Source organism: Schistocerca nitens, chromosome 3 (genome assembly GCF_023898315.1).
Source record: "Schistocerca nitens isolate TAMUIC-IGC-003100 chromosome 3, iqSchNite1.1, whole genome shotgun sequence".
Lineage (NCBI taxonomy): Eukaryota > Metazoa > Arthropoda > Insecta > Orthoptera > Acrididae > Schistocerca > Schistocerca nitens.
This window is the reverse complement of record NC_064616.1, coordinates 859,564,486-859,584,606: the sequence shown is the minus strand read 5'-3', so window position 1 is coordinate 859,584,606 and position 20,121 is coordinate 859,564,486. Positions and strand designations below refer to the sequence as shown.

Sequence of the window (20,121 nt, the reverse complement as noted above, 5' to 3'; positions counted from 1 at the left end):
TATCAAAGAAATTCAGGAAAGAGGGCATCAACACCGATTCAAAATCAATGTATGGGCAGATGTACTTGGCGATAGATTAATAGGGCCATATGTGCTACCACAAAGGTTAACTGGGGTGCATTATCTGGACTTTCTCATTACTGTATTGCCTACCTTGCTGGTGGGTATGCCATTGCAGCAACAAATACAAATAATTGAGTAACGTGAGCTAAGGCGACTTTATTACCAAATGTGCCCCAACAAGACCAACATGCTGTTATTCTGTTCTTGGCTGCCGAAGGACAACACTGGTAGACGTCTTTTGGAGAGTGACAAATGTGTACAGGGCAGCATGTCTGTTAAAAACCACCATTGTGGAATTGTCTGCCAAGTTCTGTGCTGGTTGTTATTCGACGCAAGACGCCGGTCGATCTGGGAGGCTAGCCCCATCCATTCTCATCAAGCCAACTCAAGTGGGAGACACACGAGCACCTGCCCTATAGCCCTGATATCACCCTATGCTATTATCACTCCTTTGGCCCCTTAAAAAAGGCCTTGAAGGGTTGGCGATTTCTGACGGACTAGGACGTGCAGCAGGCAATTACAGACTTCTTCACACAGAAGGACACATTGTTTTATCAAATGGTTATCTTCAATCTGGTGCGTTGATTGGACGTTTGCCTCAATGCTCAATTATGATAATTGGCATACCGTTTCTGGACTACACGGCCTTCGAAAGGAAACTTATTGGTCGCCCCTTGTAGATTGACAGTTAACAATAAGATCAGTACACATGCGGCTCCATGTGCCGACCCACAGTCAGATTTGTCCTTGAGTGGGAAAGTTTGATGACCACTGCACTAGATGACCAAAAAGCTGATTCAAACATCTTTCGCGCGTCAGATATGCGGCGATCTCCCTTCCACACATTCCAACTTGTGTGCGCAGATGTGATTTGTCACTCAAATCTCCAACTTCCAGATTTGCGCACATATCATTTATGTGTAAATCTCTTTTTCACATGCAACAATCTGTTTGCGCTAGTGATCTAGTGGCTAGCTTTGCTACCTCTGAATCACGGGGGCCCGGGTTCGATTCCCGGCCGGGCTGGGGATTTTCTCTGCCCAGGGACTGGGTGTTTGTGTTGTCCTCATCATTCATGAAAGTGGCGAGATTGGACAGTGTTCAGATTGGGAATGAGTACGGCTGCAGTTGAGCGCCCCACAAACCAAACATCATCATCATCACAGTCTGTTTGCGCAGATATGATGTGCGCAGATATTTGCGCAGACAGATATGCTTGTGAATACTAGGCAGGACTTAAGTCACTGGTACCTCTTGGATTCACTCGAGTTCAGTGCACGAATAATGTCGTGTAAATGTTACAAGCTGTAAATAAATTTTGTTCTTATTCAGCAATTTCTAGTGCATGTTATTGAAGTGTTTAGTATTCCAACAATCTCCCTGGTGTGCACTAGATAATGGCATTGGTTGTGATGAAGTTACAGTGAGATCTTTGCCAGTTAGTTTGTAAACAACGTGTTTGTGTATGCGATAAGACATGATAGATGCATCGCTTGAGTATTTTGTGATGTAATGTTAGATAGGGCGTTATGATAGTTCCAACACACAGTATTTTTGTATGTAACGTTAAATAAAGTGTGATGTGCAGTGTTGTTCGTACTTCCTTTTTTACTTCTTCTGACACATCGGTAGGAGTTCAGTGCGCTATGGAAACTTTTAGCCCCAGGTTTCAACAGAAGTAGCTGTCAGTTTTCATTCCACATCGGTTTCATAAATTAATTTGATTGTTGCCCTGAAAATGACTTTCATAAATGTTATTGTCGGAGTGGTGGTAGTGCACTGTGGCCTTTACTTCTTCGATATACTATTTAAGGTAATTTGTACAGAACTGAATGTATCTCGTAGCTTTCGCTAATTCAATAGATGTAAACTCTTCCTCGGCGAGTTAGCTTTAAATTTTCTGCATCATGGGTATATAAAACATTACGTTTCTTTCTTTTCAGAGCTGCTCTCACTACCCATACATCTATTTTCTTCAGAATGTTGGACTTAATATTGAACCATTTAAAATAAAATGGTTTACTACAGCATTTAACAGGATATTTCAAAAATGGGGGACGTGGCACCCAAAGCTGTTGCGCTGCTGGTTCACAGTTGGTTCTTGGGTGTCACTAGCACTAGTTCCCCTCGCAACATACATAACGATTAAAACGTGTTTTGACTTCTGGCAGACAGCCTCTGTTGAGCACGATCGTAAGCACTCGGTTACCCTGGAGCCTTTGGTGAGTGTTTATTTAATAGAGAACCAGGTACAAAACTGATAATCATAATAGTGGTTATTGCATGGTTGACGCCAGATGTTTCAAATTTACATAGCTTATAAGAGGTCTGTATCTTTCAGTTGTCGAAATCTAATAATTTTCGATTTTTTATTTCGTCACAACAGACTGATCAATCGATGATTTTTGTTCCTTTCGCTACACATTTGTTATGTGTATTTAGTAACAATATGGAAGAACCATTTAATTTAAATTGCTACATGGTTCATGGGTTTAGATCTTATTGTTGTCAAATAAAAGTTGATCTTAATACTTGTTTGTAACAGCTCTCATGAGAGACAGTATTTTCAGTAACTGGTACCACTGAAGAACATTAAGTGGTAGGCAACTCACGAATGGTACAAACTTTCCACACCTGGAATGATGTGGGTGGATGGACTTAATGTGTGGTGTACAGATGTACTTGATAAGAAATTTTGTTGGTTGTAAGTTGTTTTTATTGTGTATTATTATCAGTTCATTACACCTGGATCAGAATAACAAAGTGATTAACAGTCAGCCAGTGTTACCCACTTGCATTATGACTATGGTAATTTTTTTCTATCCTGTTATGAACACCACACTGAGAAACAAAGCACACAATTAAAATAAATCACACCAGTAAAACTGGCCTATTCTAATCCAGGTGTAGGATAGTGTACAAAAGTATAAGTGAGGAGTAGTATTAGGGATGTAACACCCCTTTGACAACAAGGTCATTACAGATGGAGGATAAGCACGGATTGGAGAAGGAAGGGAAAGGACATCAGCAATGCCATTTTAAAAGGGACCAAGCTGGTATTTGTCTTAAACAATTTAGAGACATCACGAAAAATGTAGATCCGGATGGCCAGCTGAGCATTTGAATCCTTTTCCTTCCAAATGTGAGTCCAGCCCTTTAATGACTACACCATCTCATGTGGTAAGGATACATGAATCATAGGAGTTATTTGAGGTTGAGGGTAGGTAAGAACACGTAAATCAATAATGGTGACAGTGTACGAATGTAAAGCAAATGCAGTGTAGCATGAAAAAACTGAGGAAGAAGAAGCAGCAGCAGCTGATTGCTATTAAATGCTCTGATAGTAATTTTTAGTCCGGAGAGTAATAAAACATTTCATTATTCTGATTTTTCCCTTACAAGTTGTGGATATGTTCACATTTATTCTTTGAGCTTTTGACACAACACCATGATTCATTTATATAAAACAAACACAAGTTATTGGTAGTTTCTTCAGTGGCCTTTTAGTATCTTTGTATTACAAATCAAGACGCAGGCTAAAATTGTGGTATTTCTTTTGAATGTCATTATGTCATGTCATGATCAGAACAGTTTGTGTGAAATAGATTCACTGATAAAAATGTCAGCATTCCCCTGCTAGAAATGTAATGTTAGAAGAATAATGTTGTCATTTGATTAATATGTTCTAGTCATGTTCTTCTCAAGTTTTTATACAACTGTACATTTAGCTTACCAGCATACATTTTTAAGATGGGCAAATGCGCCATTCTTTACACACTAATAAGGGACAAAATGCCATGTTTGCCATTATTTTGTACATTACTCATTCTCTGGTGTTGCACCAAAAATAATAATAATTTCAGTGTGTAAACTCTGTTAATTACAGTATAGTTGAAATGGCTCTGAGCACTAATCTAATCTAATCTAATCTATGGGACTTAACATCTATGGTCATCAGTCAATTACAGTATAGCTAACGTATTTATCCTCGTTTGTGGTGTACTCCATACAGTGATCTTTCTGGGAGCAGAAAATTACTGTCATTCAACTAGCTAGTATTTCTGTCTTTTTATGGAAAATGCAAAATTTTTTGAATAATTGAAGTTTCAGTACCACTTCAGCAACTCAACCAAACTATCACCTTCCACTCTAACGTAGAACTCAGGCTGTGCTACAGGTCAGTCAGTCACCACAACCTACTAATATAGATGGAAAAAAAGTATTGTCTGTGTTCTGTTCTCTTTCTGTGTGCACACAAATGACATCACATACTTTGTCAGTATTTTATGGTACAAAGCCGATACCTGGTATCGGTTGTCTCAGTTGGCCCAAAATTTTACTGTGCTACACATTATGGAACTGAAGCTCTCACTCCAGGTTTGAAGTGTTAGATCCATGAGTGGCAGTTTGTGGTCTTGTGATTGCAGTACAGTGGTATGATATGAGCTTATATTCAGGAAAAGGCTTGGGACTGTGATTTGATTTTAACAGGGAAGCTAAAACAGCTTGGGTCAACCCGCCACAACCCGCACCAAAACTAAGTTTATTGTGCGGTATCGTTCCCTGTATATCTGATAAAGCCAACCAGTGCCCACAATTCTTCAGGTCTAGTTGTCCCGAAGATTCTGTATCTTTTACTCTCCAGCGCCATGCATTCGAAGATTAGGTGTGATGCAGTTTCTTCACCCTCATCACAGATTCTACATTTAGGGTCTTGTTCCATTATATCCATTGTGTGTCGGTGTTCTTTGAAATTCCCATGGCAGGTGAGTTTGATCTCTTTCCTGTTCAATCCCAGGATTACAGAGCTTCTTTTAAAACACAGCTTGGGCATCATTACCTTGACATGTTTTTGTTTGTGGACCTTGGTCCAATATCCTACATGCTGTTTCCTATGCCAGTTCCGTAGTTCTAATTTGATCATAGCCTTGGTGATTGTCAGGACAGGTTCTGGTCCAATAAATGGAGTTGTTGCCCCCATCCTAGCCAATCTGTCGGCTTGTTCATTGCCACAGATCCCTGAGTGGCCAGGGACCCACACTAGGTTTACCCTATTGTTTCCCCTTAGTTCCACCAGAGCCCTGTGGCATTCTGCAACAATCTTAGATCTTGTTGCAGGAGCTGCCAGCAGTTTCAGGGCTGCCTGTCTGTCTGAACTGATGTAGATGCTACGATCCTTATAGCCCCTATGCATATTCTCCATACATGCCGTGAGTGCAGTAACTTCAGCTTGGAATATGGAAGCCAGTTTTCCTAGAGAGATGATGCCCTCCAGTCTTGGCTAAACCCCGTACACCCTTGCCCCAACGCCTTGATCTATTTTCGACCCACCAGTGAAACAAACAATGTCCCCCGTACGGTGTCAAACTGTTTTTTTCCCACTGTTCCCTGCTTCCAGTTGTTATATGGTAAGGCTTGTCGAAGCAGTTGGAAGTAGTTATATAGTCAGCAGCCATTTCCCCAGCCATTCCTATATTTACCTCACACACTATCTTAGTGTGTGATTCTGGAGATCTGAATGAAACCCAGTTGTTGCCAGTTTTAAGTCTGTGTGCCCCAGCTGCTGCCTCCACCTTGACCTAAAGGGGTAGTGGAGGCATGTCCAGCATGGCTTCCATTCCAGCAGTTGGTGTGCTCCTAATTCCACCTGTTATGGCTAAGCAGGCCAATCTCTGCACCTTAGCAAGCTCCTTAGCTGCAACCCACTGTTATACCTTCTTCCACCACACTACGGCCCCTTAGGAAATCCTAGGTCTGACCACTGTGGTGTATATCCAGTGCATACCCCTGCAGCTTAGGCCCCAGTTTTGCCACAAGCCCTTCTAGTGCTCACTAGTGTACGTTTTGCCTTGTAGCAGATACTCTTAATGTGAGGGGTCCATGTTAGCTTCTCATCTAAGGTTACCCCTAGATATTTCACTATCCCCTTCACAGGTAGAGTTTCATTGAAGAGCCTTAGATTCCAACTTGAATGTTGAATATGTCTCTTTGTAAATGGCACCACAACAGTCTTCTTAGGATTAACCCTCAGATCCTGTTTAATGCACCAATTTTGCACGATGTCCAAACCTCCTTGTGCCATATTTATAACTGTGTCAGTAAATTTGTCAAGTATTACTATGACAAGGTCATCAGTGTATCCTTGGTAGAAGCATTGTCTGGAATTTAATTCCTCAATGAGTTCATTCACCACTAGATTCCATAATAGAGGGGACAAATGTCCTCCTTGTGGGCAGCCTCTAGTGGTGTTAATTACCATCTTTTCATTCATCATGGTAGCCTCTACCTTCCTTCCACAAAGCATTGGCCTGGTCCACCTGCATATTGTGGTCCCCAGGTCATACACCTCTGCTGCCCTTACCATGGCATCGAAGGTCGTGTTACTGAAGGCAACCTCGATGTCCAGGAAGATGCAGGGGGCTATTTCTTGGAAGTGAAGTTCTTTCTCCACCTTCACAACGAGTTGGTGGAGAGCTGTCTCACGTGATTTACCTGGTTGATATGTGTGTTGGTTTGAACGTAGAGGGCCCGTACTTAACCTCCTCTCCCCAACATATACATTAACCAGTTTCTCCAATGTTTTGAGAATGGAGGAGGAGGACAGACTGACTGGTCTCACATCCTTAGCCTTGGTATGATCAATTCTCCGAGGCTTTGGAATGAAAGCAACCTTCATTGCCCTCCAAGCATTGGGAATGATTCCTGTTGCTAGGCTTACCCTGAACAGCCTGCATAGGACTCTTATGAGCTTCTCTCCTGCCTGTTGCAGTAGACATGGAAAATTTCCATATGGGCCAGGTGACTTGAACGGTTGGAATGTTCCCACTGCCCATTGGATTTTATTAAAGTTCACACACTCCTTGGCCGATTCCCAGTCCTCTCTTCTAGTGCCTGAGAACCATTGTCCCTCCGGTATCACATTCTGGTCTTTGTTGTCCGGCAGAATATATTGAGGAAACTGAGTTTTGAGGAGCAGTTCCAGCATCTCATTTGCTGTCTTTGTATATTCCCCATCCTGACAGGCACTTAAGTGTGAATTTCAGAGTAATTATGTAGATGTAGATCCTCCTTCCTCAATGTGCCTCATGGATTGGTTGGTACTCTAGTGAGAATCTTGTGAAGTCTAGCTTGTGCAGCCGTGCTCTCCACTTCCTCACAGAATGCATTCCAGGATGCTTTCTTTGCTTGTCTGATTGCAAGATTGTAGTTGACAAGGGCCTCACGATATTCAGCCCATGTTCTTTACGTCTCGCGATATTAAACAGTCTCCGTATCTGTTTTCTTTGCATTTCCAAGTTGTTATTCCACCAAGGCACACTCCTATTTGTTCACTTCTTGGTGATTGTGCAGTTGTCCTGATATGAGGTCACTACGGCAGAGGTAATAGGCTCTGCTACTTCCTCAAATTCTACTGGATTCCTTATCGAGGTTTTAATTTCCGGTAAGCCTAAATCAAGGCCCCTCCTATATGTCTCCCAGTCTGTTTTCCTGGGATTCCTGACGGTCATGGTCTGTCTGATTCCCATTTCAACCTTGAATTTAACGTACATGTGGTCCGATGAGGATGGCTCCAAGGAAGGGAGGAGAGTTGTATTCGTAAGGAAGGTATGCTGAGGCCAAAACAATTTCCACCGTGACAGCTTCCTCACATTGCTGCATTTTAATAGTCACTAAGTCCCTAGAGTAGAAATCCATCAGGGGCATGAAAGAAATTCCATAGATGCATGTTCTGGAGTTTCTTAGATTTCTAGCATAAATCAGCTTACCTCCAGTGCCACCGAGGCCTGATACATCCCCTTTATATAAATAGGGTTCTTGTATCAGGGCCATGTCCACTTCCTGCCTCCCCAGGCAGCAACTCTTAGGGCAGCAGAAGCCCATTTACTGTGCTGCAGATTAATCTGCAGCACCTCCGGTCTCCATCTTGCTGAGGTCTTCGAGAACCCTGACGGTGACCTGCAAGAACCCTAAAAACAATTTCAGGTCCTGCTCCCGCATTGCCTTCAGGCATTTCTCTCCGACCTCCACTACCAGGGTTCATCCTTCCGGTGCAACCTTCTGGTTGACCACTCTCCAATCTTCTGTTGAGAATTTTGGGTTCTGGGCCCCTATTTTCCCAGAGTAGAGACTTCCTTAAGTAACTTTGGTACCCATATTGATACCTTTGTGGTCTTCAGAAGCTCTGCTGTCGTCTTAATCAGCATCTTCCCACGGGGATAGCATGGGCACCTTGTCCTTGAGCCATTCCACCATGTGCACCCCCCCCCCCCCGCCCCCCCCCCCCCACACACACACAGACAAAAATGAGGGCACCATGATCTAGATAGACTCTCTTGTAGTTGGGTCCTGGGCCAGCGTTCACCCCAATCTTTTCAAAGAGGGCCATCTGTACCAATTCCTCCTGCTGCAAGGTGATGGCCACCAGTGGATAGCCTTCCTGGATAAGTGCCAGCCTAAAAACCGAGACTACAGTACTATAGGTTTGTTTCCCTATTTCTTGCCTTGGTTTTTTTCTGGACACTTTATCCAGGGAGGAGGGAGTCTTTGATTCCTCCCTTATCCACTTGCTACCTGTCTTTGACGTAGTGGGGGTCTGCGTATCCCCTTCAACCTGAGGCAGTTTCTTCCTGGGGGTCTTAGGTTCAAGTCCCTTTAATTCCCTCCACTTGTCTTTAGGAAGCCATTCTTTCCCTTCCTTTTTCCTCTGTTTCCTGAGTAGTTTCCTCCTCTGGGCCCCAGACAAGGCTTTGATCTTAATCTGGTCTAGCTTCTCAGTTACAGTTCCCACTTCTGGCTCAGGTCTAGATCCTGATTCAGTAGTGGGAATTCCTTCCATCACTACCAATCCCGATGTTTGGATATTTGAGGTCTCAATTTGCCCCTCAGTTTGTTTTTCTTTGTTTTCTTTAGACGCGTCCGTATTGGTCCCACGAGATTTGGGGATCTACAAGGTCCACACCATGAATTCCCCACGTGGTGGTAAGGCTACTTACTCAGGGAGGTCGCCTGGTATCCCCGAGGCTCTGTTTGTGACACATCTTCCCATGTGCCATGCACCCCTCGGCATGGATTGCGTCACACCTTGGGTTGAATCAGGGAGTTGGGTACGATTAGGAATGGATAGGGAAGATGGGACGTTCCGGGACACTCTTAGTCTGATCCATCGGCTGAGGTCTTTCCGGCAGTAGGTCCTCTACCTTCGGCATAGCCTTCAGCTTCACGCGGATACGCAAGCCTCTCCACCCGCACAGACAGTGCTTCGTCAAGGTAGTGTCCCCCGGAGAGGCTTGGGACCTTAATTTTGCTAGTTTCTTTTAATGACACCACACAAATCCTGAATGGTTCCTTCGGTAATGCAACAGCTAATGCCTTTCCCTTCCTTGGCTAACTGAGCTAGAATTTGACTTCAGTGATGATGTAGGTGTTGGAAAATGGAATGTTGATCCTTTGAAGCAGTAAAACAAAAATGTTCTAAGTGTGAAATGGCCCAGTTATCAACTTCTTCTTGTTATCCAATTTAATTGTGCCTTCCGTCTGTGCTTGTACATAAGAGGTGTTCTTTGCTGAGGTTTTTTATTTGATTATTTAGCCTAATTGTTTTCTGTTATCCAGCGTAGCTTTGTCCATCCTAGAGGGATCAGACTATAACTGATAAATATTTAGGTTATTTCTGCATCGTAAAACCTTGCAGGAAAAAAATAGTTTATTGTTTGCAAAATATATGTAACAAATTTAATCTGAACTTGGTGATTCATTATAACCAGTTTGAAAGTACTGTCAATCCTAGTTATTATAAATGGTTCTTATCAAATTTGTCAGGTCCCATGAGATTTTGGGTGTTGTTTTAGTAGAAGGATCTACACAGAACTTCTGTTTAACAGAAGATGAGTTACATTACTGGCTTTATCTTTGTAAGACATTTGTGTTTTTGCTTTCCACTGTTAAGTGTAATTAATTTAACTTTCATATTTTTCGATTAAAAAGATTCAAACAGAAATGCATTGCTAATAAGCAACTAGTTTCTGGAACGAATGGTGTTAGAATGTCATGTTGAAGGAAAAACTGTTCCATATTATGCTAAAAAGGTCATAGCCCAGCTGTAGAGTTTCAGAACATTGCTAAATACTGAATAATGCCATTAGACGGGCTGAGCCCATGCATTACACCAAGAAAATAGGGAGCTCTCAAAACACAACTAAAGCTATATGGTATTTGGGAAAAAATATTGTCATGTAAGGTAGGTGCTGACCATATTATAGCTATTCTGTAGGACAGTGAAACTGCAATTGATGTAATAGAGTTTTGGAAAATAGTAAATATTCTCTTACTGTGAGAAGTTCATAAGTTGAATCAAAATTGTATTAGCACAGACATGTATGCAGAATCTTTGTTGGCTGGTGTTGGAAGATAATGATGTACCAAACAGCTATAGGAAAATGGTAAGAAGGAAACTGAATCAATTATTAAACTGCTAAACACTAAAGATTCAAATGGATATTATAACATATATATTTATGAAGAACAGTGTCATACTAAGTCACGTGACCAAAGTGTCTTTCATATTAATTTGGCTTCTAGAGGTGTAGGTGGGGGTTTAGATGGGATAGCAGGGTAAGGGTGGGGGGATGAGCACACATTTATTTGGGGACAGGCCATGTTGGCTGCTTAGTGCAGAATGTGGTTGGGAAGGGGTGAACAGGAGAGAGAAGCAGAGAAAGGTAAAAGACTATGCATGTTGGCTGGGGAGATAGAGCACATGTGTGAGGCTGGAGTGGGAGGAGGAAAGGGGTAGAGGCAGAGGAGGATGTGGACCGTGAAGGTTGAGGCTAGGGGGATTACAGGAACAAAAGTTATGTTGTAGAGAGGTTTTGAGAAAAGTGGGTGTTGTGAAGAGCCAGATGGTTGCAGATTGTGAAGCCACCTTCCTTAGTGGTGACCTTCACATCACAGATGGCTCCATCATATGTTCCATCCACATCAACCACCAACAATACCGGCATTTCAACATCTGCCACTCATTCCACACCAAATAAGTCACTTACACACAGTCCGGCCACCCACCTTTAAGGGCTCAGCATTAGTTTGCTGAGTATGAGTTCCCCAACCCCGGGATTCCTGAGCTAGGGACGGTAAGCACCACCAGTCCTTTGTCACCGTAAGCTCTTGACATGCTTCAGCAACCACCATGTAGCACAACAGTGGAACGTTGTATGTCTCAGGGATCTTGTCTACCTCCTGGATGGTAAAAACGTCTTGTGCCGCATGCTGAGGAGATGCATGGCTGTTGAGGTGGAACAGCTGCTAGCGGGCAACATCTGGGGAACCAGCCACACCTCAGTTGTATAAGGCTTTACTCAGGCATGTGGGGCTCTGTCTGGGCAGACTTTTAGTTCCCTAGCTGGTTCGTGGGACCAAAATGGATCCTTCGACTTTTAATTTTATATCTGCCAGTGGGACGGGTGGACCGTTGGTAGGCACCAACACCCAACCTAATAAGAGAGCTCAGGTAGCCAGCCATCCAGGTGCGGGAGTAAATAAGAACATATAGAGTAACAGAACACAGGCTGCTAATCAGAATGTGTTTTAGTAATAAAAAGGAAAGAAGAAAATTTTGAGAAAGTCTCGCATTTCGACATCCAGAAGGGTTTAGAAGAAATTGCTAAGACTCTAAAATCTGTAAAGTGGTTGTGAAATGGAATGCTGTTGGCAGAAACATCCAGTTCCTAACAAGCTGTTAACCCACAGAGAGCGACGTGCCTGGGGGAATATTCCATCGACACCGAGCTCCATAGCACCTTGAACTTCAGCAAAGGTGTTGTGTTATGTAGGGACTTAGTTGCTATTCCTATAGAAGAATTGAAGAGTGAGTAGTCTCAGGAGGAAACTGTTGATGTTCAGAACATTATGAAAAGGGTAGATGGAGCCCTGGTGAAATCCGACTCCTGTATTCTTACCTTCAATACCAACAAACTCCCAGACCATGTCAAGGCAGGCTTTCTTTACCTAAACATGTGGCTGCAGGTCCCAAACCCAATGTGCTCTTTTAAATACCAGTGTTTTGGGCATACAGCCATTGAGTGTAAGGGAGAAGTGACGTGGCTACTGCAGTAAGGCAGCTCATGAAGGAGTTGGTTGTTCATCTCCTATCAAATGTATAAACTGCTCTGGAAGCCACCCTGTTTGGAGTATGGCCTGCAGAATCTTTCTAGAGGAATGCAAAGTACAGAAAATAAAAACAACAAAGCATATCCCCTACAGTGCAGTGAAAAATATCTACAAGTCCGTACAGCCCCCTGCATTTGCTACATCTTACATCTTTTGCATCAGTCCTTCAGGTAAAATCAAGTAGTAAACCGTCGGACCCTGTCAGCATAATTTTACCTGATACTTCATCTGCCTCTTCTCCAGAGATGGCGGAGTATGAAGTATGTGTGAGGCAATTGTCTCGCCACACGACAGAACCTGCGCCTGCCACAGTCTCTCACCCCAGCAGAGAGACAGGATGAAGGTGCTACCGCCCATGCTAGATGACTCCCATACTAAAGTGGAACTTGTGGGGATGTCTACTACCTCAGGGTAGAGCACTGTGTTTATGTTTCCAGGAGACTAATTTCAAACAATCATACAGAGGAGGAGTCGGTATTTTCATCAGTACCAACTACCACTCCTCGCCTCTCTCCTTTACAATGAATTTACAAGCAGTTGCAATATCAGTGCATGTGTGGCATCCGTTGACAATATGTTCCCTTACAAGCCCCCAAATGATGCGCTCTACGAAGAGTCTTTCAATGACCACCTTACACTGCTCCCCACCCCTTCATCCTCTGTGGTGATTTTAATGCACACAGTGTGCTCTAGTGATCTACCACTACCAGCCCAAGGGGTAGAGAAACTGAGAGACTTCTCGTGTCATCGTGTGCATATTTGCTAAATACGGGACAGAGCACACACTTCTTCACTGCAACTAGCTCGTTCTCTGCCACTGATCTTTGGTTTGCTCTCTAGCCCTTGCTCACACTGTTCAATGGGAAGTGGTCAATGGCTTGTACAGAATTGATCACTCTGCTCTGAATTCACCTGCCAAGTGGAATGGAGCATGAAAGGAAATCACCACAATGGGTGCTCTGTAGAGCAGACTGGACACTTTATAGTTAGCCCAGTTTGAACATTGTGTCAATGCCGAGGTATGGGTGGTTCATGTTACCAAAATGATCCACTGTGCCACTAACATGCATTCCACAGTCCACAGGGCAGCTGAAGAGGCAGCCCATCCTTTGGTGGAGCGACGAGTGCTGCTCTCCAATCGGGACTAGGCATGCAGCTGTGCATAGGTTCAAGTGTCAGCCAACTGCAGAGAATCTTGCAGGCTTTCAGGTGGCGAGGGCAAAATGTCACCAGATTATTCTAGAGAACAAGAAGTTGTCATGGCAGCAGTTCCCGAACACCCCTAATCATTCCACGAAGAGTTCCGTTGTATGGGAGATCGTCAGGAGAATTTCTGGGAGGGGCGGGAGATGGCCCATGCCTGCTGTAATGAGGAACGGCACCTCCAAACCAGTCTGTGAGACATTGCCCAGAGTGTGGCAGCCTACTTTGGCACAGTTACTGCAACTGTGCCACAGAGCGGTTGCTGAGAGGAGAAGTTTTGACTTCTGGTCCACCACTGATGAAAATTACAACTGCCCATTCTCCACATGGGAGCTGGATTCTGCGTTGTCTACGGCTTGTGACACACAGACTGGTCACGACAGAATACATCACAGTGTGTTGCGGCACCTCACAAGGAGAAACAAAGATATCCTCTACATACTTTTTAATACCATTTGGGCATCAAGTCACTTTCCCGACTCGTGGTGTGAGTTAGTTTTAATTCCTTGTTATAACCTGGGAAAGATTGTACATGCCTGAGTAGTTGTCATAGTGTTGCCCTCTCTAGCTGTGTGAGAAACACCTTGGATCAGATGGTCAACTGTCACCTTGTACCTTGGAGCAGATGGTAAACTGCCACCTTGTCTGGATCTTAGAATCCAGGCAACTCCTTAGTCACTTTCAGTATGGGTTCAGGAGGTATCACTTCACCTTTGATAACCTGGCCCTCCTGAAGGCAGCTATACAACAGGCTTTCTTGCACCGGCATCACCTTCTAGGTATATTTTATGACATCGAATATGACTGTGATGCTACTTCGAGGCATCTTATCCTCGAGCAGCTTCGTGAATCGGGCTTTAGTTGATATCTTCCCATTTTTATTCAGTCCTTTCTCTCGCTATGGTATTTCCAATACCAAGTCAGTGGCGTCCTGTCTGATCACTTTGAGCAGGAGAATGGTGTCCCTTAAGGTAGTGTTTTAAGTGCGACTGTCTTAACCGTAGCTATCAATAACATTACGCCAGTTGTGAGAAGTTCTGTCCAGTGTTCTTTGTTTGTGGGTGACTCCTCTGTGTTTTGTTCATCTGTAGACCTTGCAACAGCAACACATCAGTTGCAACTAACTCTTCTACATTTGGATGAATTGGCGCAGAAGAGTGGTTTTATTGTATTCTTTTTGACTGTTCTCATTGCCATTTTAAACTTTCCTGAGTTGAGGATGAAGGACACTGATATTAATTATAAAGACCAAGTGTGATTTCTGGGCCAAACAAATTGCCTCTTAAGGCTCTAAGTATTTTAAAATGTCTTAGCCTTACATGGGGAGCAGACTGGACTTTTCTGCTCCACTTTTACGGAGCCTTTGTGCACTCTCGGATTGGTTATGGGTGCACGGTGTATAGGTCTGTGAGAGCCTCATATTTAAAGATGCTAGACATGGGATTCGGTTGGCCACTCAGGCATTCAGAAGAAGCACCATACCAAGCTTCTGTGCAGAGGCTGATGAACCGCCACTTAACATCAGGCGACAGCTCCTTACATTGTGCCAGGCATATAAAACACTGTCCACAACATACACATGTGCATACCATACTGTTGTTCAGCCTCCAATGGAAATGCTTTTTTTTTTTAACTGGCAAAGGGCAACAAGGCTGTATGGGATTCGGGCACAGGATTGCTTTTTAGCGATGGGTGTGGTCGGTCTTAATGTTTTACATCGAGGTTGGACCAGATTTCCACCATGGCTCCTCCAGAGGCCCAGACTTATTTTAGATGTGTCCAATTTTAAGAAAGATAGTACACCAGATTTTACATTTCAGTCTCTGTTTTTTAATATTTTAGGTATGCACATGGTTTCATAGTAGCGTACACTGATAGCTCCTAACAAGGGAATTCCCTTGGCTGCTCTGTAGAGTTTCTCGACCATGTCACCAGGATTCGCCTTCGTGATGAATATACCGTTTTCTCTGAGGAGCTCCACATGATCCTGAGGGCATTGGAGCAGATGAGACATATTCAAGGCAAACAATTTCTCACCTGCTCAGATTCCCTTAGTGCCTTACAATTGTTGTAGAACCTGTACCCAGCAGAGACGTTGGCCCAGCTGATGTATGACCAACTATACTTGCTCCAGCGGCATATAAAGCAGTTTCATTCTGTTGGGTGCTAGGACATGTGGGGATACGGGGAAAAGAACAGGCCGATCAGGCTTGCAGAGGACAAGATGTGGCACAGTGCCCTACTCCCCTGCCGGCTGGGATGAAGTGTCCCTCACATGTCTTCAAATTCAGCACTGCCCTCTTACACATGGCTTTTTCCTTTGGCGAGAGGCTCCCCTGTTTTGCGATGCTTGTATTAGTGGGAATCTGCCCTCTATTTTAGCTGATGGTGACACAAGTGCGACTTGAGTTTTAAAATTTTGTGCTGTGACTGAACTCTGACCTAATCTTTTACGATGGAAGTTTTAGTGTGTTGCAGAGTGACTGGCTCATCCTTTTTTATTCTTGCAGTCAACCAGCCACGTCGATTTGCTATATTGCTCTAAATCCTCCTACCACTTTCTTCCTGTTTAATTAATGTTTTAATATTGCCAAGATACTTCATTTTAAGCCTCTGCGTAGGTACACAGACACACACAGTTTTCCATCTTTTGTTACTTTTAGTTTCACATCTTAGTACAAATAATTCACTCAAGTTCTGCAGCATGGTTTCAAACAAGAAACATCATTTGAAACTGGAATTTACTCTTTTATGCAGAGCACATGCAACTCTAAATTGAAGTCAACAGTAATTTTTGTTGATGTAACAAAAGCATTTGAGTCTTTGAATATTTTGTACTTCTGGACAAGTTGGTGTTGCTCCGGTCCTGGGTGGTACTAAGTCAAAAGAATGGCACTCATTTTGGTGGGTCAGAGGGTATGTGTAGGATAGTAAGTGACTGGGCAGACAAGGCACATGAGATCTGTTTTTGGACAAGGTGTAGAGGGTAATTGAGCAAAAACATGTGATCCTGAACATGGCATATGATACAAAAATAAGAAATTTTACAATCGTAGAATGATGAAATACTACAAAATCAAACCTTGCAATTCTAAGACCTGAAAATGGATGACAAGTGTTTATGCATGTGTCACATTCAGAAACTTGTTCAGAAATTGAGTGTTGCAGTCTTCACTGTGAACATAATCTCCACTGGCAATGAAATGTGAAATATTGTTCACTTTGCCATTTTTCCCACGCTGTTACTCCCTGAGGCACATTTTTTTGTGCTGTACATTAACAAGGAATATTCTTAGTCCATAAAGATGTTTTTTTTTTATTTTTGTTTGGCCGTCATAGTAATATTGTGCACAAACTAGTATTTTCAAGACGTGTACTTTTTCTCTCTTGTTTTCCAGTCATTTAAAAATTATGTAGCAAGTGTTAGAAGTATATTGCATGTGTTGTATTATTTTGTGTATACTGGACTGCAAGTTTTGACTGTCACTAATGCTGTACTGTATTCCACTACTGCAATCTAGTCAACAACTGCTGACAATTGCTACAGAGGCTGATATCCTCTTGCAGGTACCTGGAGTAAATTTGCCAGCAAGTGAACTCGGATACTATGGATTAACAATGATTGCTTGCAGTATTGTTCACGAGTTTGGTCATGCAGTGGCTGCAGTTCGGTGAGTGAAGGTATTGTTATGAACCAACCCATATTTCCTAGTTTTCCAGTTGTGAAAAACAGTGGAAATAGGTAGCCAAGAAATAGTCCTGATAAAATAATAATAAAAAAACAATAACTAAAAAGAGGCACACTCAATTGGATCTGCATCTTTTGCCCAGTAGTTCCATACTTATGCTGTGATGTTTAACTTATATGCTGTGTACCTGAAGACAAAGCCTCAGTGCTTTTAAATTGGTAAAAAAAAGGCAATTGTGGAACTTTTTTGACTGGAATGTTTACTTCTGCACACACTTCAACAATTTTTTTCCAAAATGGTCTGTGCTTGTTTTCTTCTTTAGGCTCTATTTAAGTTTCTGACAAACTGATTGTTTCTGTTAAGAAACAGCAACATTTTCCAGCCAATGAGCAGAGTGCTTCTCTGATTTAACATTATTTTTCTTTTTGTGCCCAATTTGATTATCACAAAATCAGTAGATTATACATTCCAATCATTCATGGGAATTCATAGCCATCCAACCCATACTTGACAATGCTACAGATAGACCCAACAAGGTACTGAGCATAGAAGTAGCACTGAAAATAACTCTATTTGCACATTAAGGGAAGACTTTAAGTGTGGTTGAAATATGTTGACAGGTTTTGTTTTCCATTTTCTGTTGCACAGAGTTGGGGACACTATAAACTGGCACTCAGCCATGAGTATGAACAAACTAGAATTAAGACAACTGGAGGGGAGAGAAATGGTGAGGTGAAATGAGTCCTGCCTCCCTCTTGCAAGACAGCCAGTCTACACTCCTGTTCTGTGTTTCTGCAAAACTCGAACTGGCACGTGGTCAAAAGGCCTGCCGATCCTTTCTGGTTTCGTGAAGGCTGTAATCGAACTCCACAATGGACCTGGATTAGTCTCTTCAAAGAGAAAGGAAAACAATGAGCAACACACAACACAAGGCCTTGAGTGATGGCTACTCCGAAATTGGTTACTGATGATGGCAGTGTCATAAAAGAGTTAGTTAAAGCCAGACCTCTACCAGTACTTGATGCAACTACAGCTCAAAACACTCACCACCTAACACTAACACAGTAGTGTGTCTGTATTATAACAGCTTTTGAAATTTAACTATCCGATAAATGGATGTGTTTCTTTGTTCTAAGATATTAGGCCCCACAGCTGAGTCTATGTTGCATTATGCCGTGTGTATCTTTTAGAGTCCATTCAACCACGTACAGTTGATGTGGCAGCAGAACGTTGAGTGCATCGATACACTGTTGTGTTCATGCACATTTTGTTTTGCAAACACATTATACATTATTGTTTCGTTTTGAGCTTCACCATGATGATATGAAATACCAGTAACCAAAATTGGTAACATTTTCGATATTTATTTGCAAAAAATAAAGCTATTTCACTCTACCTCTGGTAACGTAGCTCACCTGAATACAGTCTGCTATGAAACAGCATTTATTAGGTAATTTTGTGTCCTAGCCTTTTGAGACAGAATTTGCATCAATATTTGGATTTATTGCAAGTGCAAAATTTTTTTCAGGTCCCTAATCATTGCATAGCAGGTTCAGTATGTGAAAGTTTTTATTATCATTTTGTGTGAAAACACACTTGACCTATTAGCAACAAATAATCCTGAGCTAATAATGGGCATCAGAACACATACAGGGACAGATAAATATTCACTTGCTGCCTTCCTGAAAGACAATCTCCACTCCTTCCAAATTAACAGTGTAAGTCTAGACCAGATGTGGCTTGAATTGAAAGTAACAGTATCAACAGCAATTGAGAAATTTATTCCAAAGAAATTAACAGACACCAAAGCTGGTCCTACATAGTACACAAAACAGGTCAGAATGCTGTTGCAGGAAAATGAAAAAAGCATGCCAAATTCAAACAAAAGCAAAACCCACAAGATTGGCAATCTTTTATAGAAGCTCAAAATTTAGCATAGACTAAGAAAACTGTGTCTCGAAATCTGGCAGAAAATCCAAAGAGATTCTGGCATATGTAAAGTATGCTAGCGGTAAGACACAACCATGCTTTCTCTGTGCGGTAGCAACATAAATACTATCAATGACAGTGCTGCTAAAGCAGAGGTACTAAACAAAGCCTTCCAAAATTCCTTCATCAAAGAAGATTAAGTAAATATTCCAGAATTTGAATCAAGAACAGCTGCCAACATGAGTAACTTAGAAGTAGATATCCTTGGACTAGTGAAGCAACTTACATTACTTAATAAAAACAAGTTTTGCAGTCCAGGTTGTATACCAGTTATGTTCCTGTCATGGTATGCTGATGCAATAGCTCCATACTTAACAATCATGTACAACCATTCGCTCGATGAAAAATCCATATCCAAAGACTGGAAAGTTGCACAGGTTACACCGATATTCAAGAAAGGCAATAGGAATAATCCATTAAATTATAAGCCCATATTAACACTGATGTGCAGTGGGATTTTATAACATATAATGTGTCTGAACTTTATGAATTACCTTGAAGAGAACAGTCTATTGAAACATAGTCAACATGGATTTAGAAAACATTGTTCTTGTGAAACACAGTTATCTCTTTACTCACACGAAGTGTTGTGTGCTATCAAAAAGGGATTTCAAATTGATGCCGTATTTCTAGATTTCCAGAATGCTTTTCATACTGTACCTCACAAGTGGCTTGTAATCAAATTGCGTGCTTATGAAATATCGTCTCAGTTATGTCACTGGATTCGTGATTCCCCGTCAGAGAGCTCACAGATTATAGTAATTGATGGAAAGTCATCAAGTGAAACACAAGTGATTTCTGACATTCTCCAAAGCAGTATTTATCTATATAAATGATTTAGGAGACAATCTGAGCAGCCTTCTTAGATTGCTTGCAGATGATGCTGTCATTTATTGTCTAGTAAAGTCATCAGAAGATCAAACCCAATTGCAAAACAATTTAAATAAGTTATCTGTATGGTGTGAAAATTGCCAATTAACCCAAAAATAATGAAAAGTGAAAGTTCATCCAC

At 42.2% G+C, this 20,121-nt stretch overlaps 1 protein-coding gene across 2 annotated transcripts in view; it reads left to right on the top strand.

The window, feature by feature from the left end:
* The first annotated feature begins 1,278 nt into the window (after positions 1–1,278).
* LOC126248890 (membrane-bound transcription factor site-2 protease) overlaps positions 1,279–20,121 on the top strand; it is a 56,254-nt gene continuing 37,411 nt past the window's right edge. Inside the window, exons 1-3 of one of the 2 annotated variants that reach the window (XM_049950351.1) lie at positions 1,279–1,876; positions 2,007–2,285; positions 16,999–17,102. In XM_049950351.1, coding sequence (XP_049806308.1) covers positions 1,802–1,876; positions 2,007–2,285; positions 16,999–17,102 — 458 coding nt within the window. In that variant the 5' untranslated portion in view covers positions 1,279–1,801. The remainder of the gene's footprint in view (positions 1,877–2,006; positions 2,286–16,998; positions 17,103–20,121) is intronic. The other variant, XM_049950350.1, reaches the window with a different exon arrangement.